The sequence below is a fragment of the Puntigrus tetrazona genome, chromosome 2, assembly GCF_018831695.1.
Source record: "Puntigrus tetrazona isolate hp1 chromosome 2, ASM1883169v1, whole genome shotgun sequence".
Classification (NCBI taxonomy): domain Eukaryota; kingdom Metazoa; phylum Chordata; class Actinopteri; order Cypriniformes; family Cyprinidae; genus Puntigrus; species Puntigrus tetrazona.
The window spans coordinates 18,740,420-18,745,419 of NC_056700.1; the positions used below are offsets into that span (position 1 = coordinate 18,740,420).

General features: G+C 44.0%; 2 protein-coding genes across 6 annotated transcripts in view; both read left to right on the plus strand.

Moving 5' to 3' along the window:
• The window catches only part of clstn2a (calsyntenin 2a), a 1,097,509-nt gene that overhangs the window by 529,042 nt on the left and 563,467 nt on the right, over positions 1 to 5,000 (plus strand). The window lies entirely within an intron of this gene.
• The window catches only part of LOC122361978 (transcriptional repressor p66-alpha-like), a 17,872-nt gene that overhangs the window by 9,155 nt on the left and 3,717 nt on the right, over positions 1 to 5,000 (plus strand). For 4 of the 5 annotated variants that reach the window (XM_043263220.1, XM_043263231.1, XM_043263235.1 and 1 more), the window contains 6 exons: positions 2,270 to 2,393; positions 2,475 to 2,606; positions 2,883 to 2,954; positions 3,767 to 3,862; positions 3,948 to 4,139; positions 4,530 to 4,770. In XM_043263220.1, coding sequence (XP_043119155.1) covers positions 2,270 to 2,393; positions 2,475 to 2,606; positions 2,883 to 2,954; positions 3,767 to 3,862; positions 3,948 to 4,139; positions 4,530 to 4,770 — 857 coding nt within the window. The remainder of the gene's footprint in view (positions 1 to 2,269; positions 2,394 to 2,474; positions 2,607 to 2,882; positions 2,955 to 3,766; positions 3,863 to 3,947; positions 4,140 to 4,529; positions 4,771 to 5,000) is intronic. The other variant, XM_043263225.1, reaches the window with a different exon arrangement.

Below are 5,000 nucleotides of genomic sequence, written 5' to 3' on the forward strand. Positions count from 1 at the left end.
TTAAGATACTTATTTTTGTTAATGAAAAAAGAAAAAATGATGAAGTGTTCTTCATGTTCTCACAATTATCTGACATGTATCGTGATAATTATTGATCTGGACTGATATGAAAAACTTGTTAAAAATGTTCTGGAGGTCTTGCCCAGCTCTATCCTCCGTCAGAGAAGCACAGGAATGAAGATGATTGGCTGAAGCAGAAACGCTGGGCATTTATTTTACCCGTTTTTTTACCATTGCATGAATCAGTTAACCATTTTGTCTTGATGGAGTGATGATGAATTAAGAAATAAATAAATGACTTTTAACAGTTTAACAGAAATAACACATAGAAAACAGCTGTTTCAAATTTTATTATGCTAATAAATACAGAGCTGTTTATTTATTTCTGTGAAGCGCAGCTGAATTTTCAGCATCATTCCTTCGGTCTCAGAGTCACATGATCTTCAGAAATCATGAAATATACTGATTTACTGCTCGAGAAACTTTTATGATTATTATGTTTAAAACACACACACAATATTTTTTAGGATTCACTGACGAATAGAAAGTTCAGAACAGCATTTGTTTGTAATAGAATCTGGTCAATCATGGAAATGTTTCCCATAATTCCAGCTGTTACTGCTGAATCTGCTTTAATCAGTGCTTGTGAGATGAACTGTGTGTGAAGCAGGAGGTCGTGTGTGTATGTGTGTGTGTGTGTGTGTGTGTGTGTGTGTGTGTGTGTGTGTGTGTGTGTGTGTGTGTGTGTGTGTGTGTGTGTGTGTTGTGTGTGTGTGTGTGTGTTTGTGTTTGTGTTTGTGTGTGTGTGTGTGTGTGTGTGTGTGTGTGTGTGTGTGTTTGTGTGTGTGTGAGAACCCAAAAGTTTCCATTTTCTGGCAGCACCTGAGCGCTCCCTCACTTCACAAAATGAAGGCCATGTGTCACTAACCGGTTTCAGCCGGCTGGTTGTCATGGTTTCCAGTAGGGGAGGGGGAGGAGGGTCACATGACATCAGCAGAACATGCGGAGGGTCACATGACGTGTGTTTAGTTTGATGATTAATGCACTGGAAGAGTCTGATCCAGAGCTGTGTGTGTGTGTGTGTGTGTGTCTTTACAAGCCCATCTGAAGTCTCACTCTCTCTCTGCCAGCATCCCTAGCTCTCAGGTCTCACATCGCTCGTTCAGTTCAGTTTAGTTTAGTTTAGTTAGTTAGTGAGTTTGTTGACCTGTAGTTTGAACACACTCCGCTTTCACTTCATACTTGCACAGATTCATCTCATCCAGCTCTCTGATAAACTCTGAATAAAAGCATCTGTAGACGTGTGCAGTATCTCATTAACATGATCATTGTTTCTCAAACGCTGATCCACATAAATGATGTACGGTAAGATGAAATATATTTCTCCTGCGTGTAAACGAGCTTGTAGCGCAGACTCTGCACATCATTTATGAATCCATCGGTTCATGCAGAAATATATTCTTGGGAGTGTTTGTGAGGTCTAAGGAGGTCTGTGTTCCTCACACACACCAGAGGACAGACGCTGCTCTGAGCTCACAGCTGATTGGATGATTTCATGCCTGCCCCCTCTAGTGGACCATCTGATCAGTGACCAGCAGAAAAACACCGGACTATATCACAGAAACAATAACACACACAAATAACCACGAATAAGGGTTAAAGGGCTAAGAGGGACAAAACAATTAATAAAAGGTTATGATGTATTTTTTATTACTTCCATCGATTGCATTCATTTTGTAAAATTTTCCGGACATTCCCCATTTATTTTTTGTTCATAGAAAATATCAAAAAAATTAAATATCGAAATCATATAATGAAATATATAAAATAAAAAGAGAATATTTAAAAAAAAATGTTATTGTGGAAAAACTCAATCTGGTGAAACAAAAATAAAATGTATGAGAGAATAATTAAGTCATGAAACATTTACTGCAGTGGTGTGAAAAATTTGTAGTCATTAAATTAAAAAAAGTAGCTAGAATAATTGTGCATTTTCAAAAATTCATGTAATTATCAATATTTAGTTGAGGACCCTTAATTTCCAGTGACATCATCGTCTTGATTGCACCGAGCTGGATGATGATGTCACTGAGTGTGTGTTATTGTGCTTCTCTTTTGATGATTAATGCTGTAACTGAACCTGTACTCTTTAGAACTGTGTGATGAAGCTGTAATCCAGATTAATGAGGAGAAGCACACACACACACACACACACACCGGCTCTCAGTGCTCCGATCCTCACGGGTAACGAGTGTGTGTTTGATTCCAGCGCCATGAAGAGCGAGCCACGGTCTCCCACGCCTGATGATGTCATCGTTCTGTCGGACGAGGCGCCCAGTCCTCAGAAGAACGTAAGGAATCACGTCCGAGAGCTGGACACCGATCTGCTGATGGTAAACGCGTGACCTCTGACACCAGCAGATATATGTGTGTGTGTGGAGTGTGTTTGATGTGTGTGTGTGTGTGTGTTTCAGAGGAGCTCTCCGGAGCAGCGCGAGCGCATCGTGAAACAGCTGAAGCAGGAGCTACGTTTAGAAGAAGCCAAACTCATCCTGCTCAAGAAACTTAGACAGAGCCACACACACAAAGACTCCGGAGCACAGAAGGTACACACACACACACACGCACACAAAGACTCCGAGCACAGAAGGTACACACACACACACACACACACAAAGACTCCGGAGCACAGAAGGTACACACACACACACACGCACACACACTCCGGAGCACAGACTCTCAGGCTGACCCTCAGCAGCACAGACCGGGACATAATCATAACTAGTGTGACATAATCATGATCCGCTGTGTTTCTGGAGCTGTGAGCTGATGATGATGATGATGATGATGATGATGGCCAGTGTCCTGTGTGTCTCTTTCAGACGACCGCTCCTGTGTCCAGCACTGTCCCTCCTCTGGTCAAGAGATCTACTGCTGGGAAAGCTACACCACCGGTGAGACACACACACACACACTCACACACACACACTCACACTCTCACACACACACACACACACACACACACACACACACACACACACACACACACACACAGAGACACACACACACACACACTCCCCCACTAACTCTCTCATACACATTCATTCAATCTTTGACACACACAAACACACTCCCTCACTCACTTTCACACTCACACACACACAGATGCACACACACACTCACACACAGATGCACACACACACTCACACACAGATACACACACACACACACACACAGATGCACACACACACACAGATACACACACACACTCACACACAGATACACACACACAGATGCACACACACACACACACAGATATACACACACACAGATGATGCGCACACACACACACAGACACACACACAGATGCACACACACACACAGATACACACACACACAGATGCGCACACACACACACAGACACACACACAGATGCACACACACACACTCACACACAGATACACACACACACAGATGCGCACACAGACACACACACAGATGCACACACACACAGATGCGCACACACACACACAGACACACACACAGATGCACACACTCACACACAGACACACACACACTCACTCACACACACACACAATCACATGCATCAGTATTTCCAGCACATGTGAACAATAGCGTGGAAAGACTGATAATCATGAGCGGTCACTCTAATAAAAGTGTGCCGTAAAAGAAAGTGTGTCTCGTGAGCGCTGTGTCCAGGATCACATGCGAGTGTGTTTCTGAATATGCTGCTGTCGTTGGTCAGGTGATCTCCGCTCGGCCTTCTGGGACGGTCAATCCTCCTCCGCTGTCCAAACACAGCGGTCAGATCATCATGCCTCCGCTGGTCAGAGGAGCTCAGGTGCGTATCCGTCTGATAGATTTAAAAATAAGAAACCTCGGCAGAAGTGAGTGGCGCTCTCAGTAAAGTGTGTTCTCTGGTGCAGCAGTCGATCTCGGTGTCGTCGCAGCAGATCTCCAGCCTCAGACAGCAGCAGAACTCTTCCTCGGGGCCTCCTCCCCTGCTCCTCGCTCCCAGAGCCGCGGTCAGCAGCGTCCAGGGACACAAGATGGTCCAGCCCGGCCTCATACGCATGACCACTCTCCCCAGCACAGGTCTGCTGCTCAGCATCAGTCAGGTGTGTGTCGTCTCTAGAGCTTCACCTTCAGACGAGGACCGGGGCGTTTAACAGATGAGACGATCTGAACGCTGGGACTGATTCTGAGCTTAGTTTTTACCTGCATACCTAAGTACACCAGTAGAGTTGGGGAAAGTTACTTTTCAAAGTAATGCATAACAGTATTTGCATTATTCCCTATAAAAAGTAACTAATTATGTTACTTGGTTACTTTTTATGCAAAGTGAAGTGTTCTGGACTGGATTTTTTTGTTTTTAGTATAAATGCCCGTTCACCAGTGAAGTGAAAGAAATACTGTGCGGTAGAGTCCAGCTCAGACTTCACGATGTGTTGTTGTGTTGTACCTGTGCTGCTGATGACCGCTCCAGACTCACTGACCGTGTCCCGCAGGCCGCCGGATCAAACCTGAAGTCTGGGTCGGTCGTGACGAGCATCGCTCAGAGTCCGGACGGCCGGCAGGCGGCTAAACTACTCCTGCGCAAGCAGCTGGAGAAGACTCTGCTGGAGATCCCTCCGCCAAAACCTGCCGGCCCCCAGATCACCTTCCTGCCCTCGGCGGCCAATAACGAGTTCATCTACCTGCTGGGTCTGGAGGAGGTGGTGCAGAACCTGCTGGAGTCTCTGGGCCGAGGTCAGCGTCTTCACACACCATTGTTTTTGTCAAAATTATCATCTTCTTTTCATATCCGTTTCGTTATATACATTATCATCTTGAAATGTTACATTTTTATTAAAGATGTCAATCAATTAAAATTTTTCATCTATTTCATCTAAGTTTTTTTTTTTTCCCTTTTTTTAATAATATAATAAAATTAATAAAATAATTGAATAAAAAAATGAATTAATTAATTTAATAAGTGA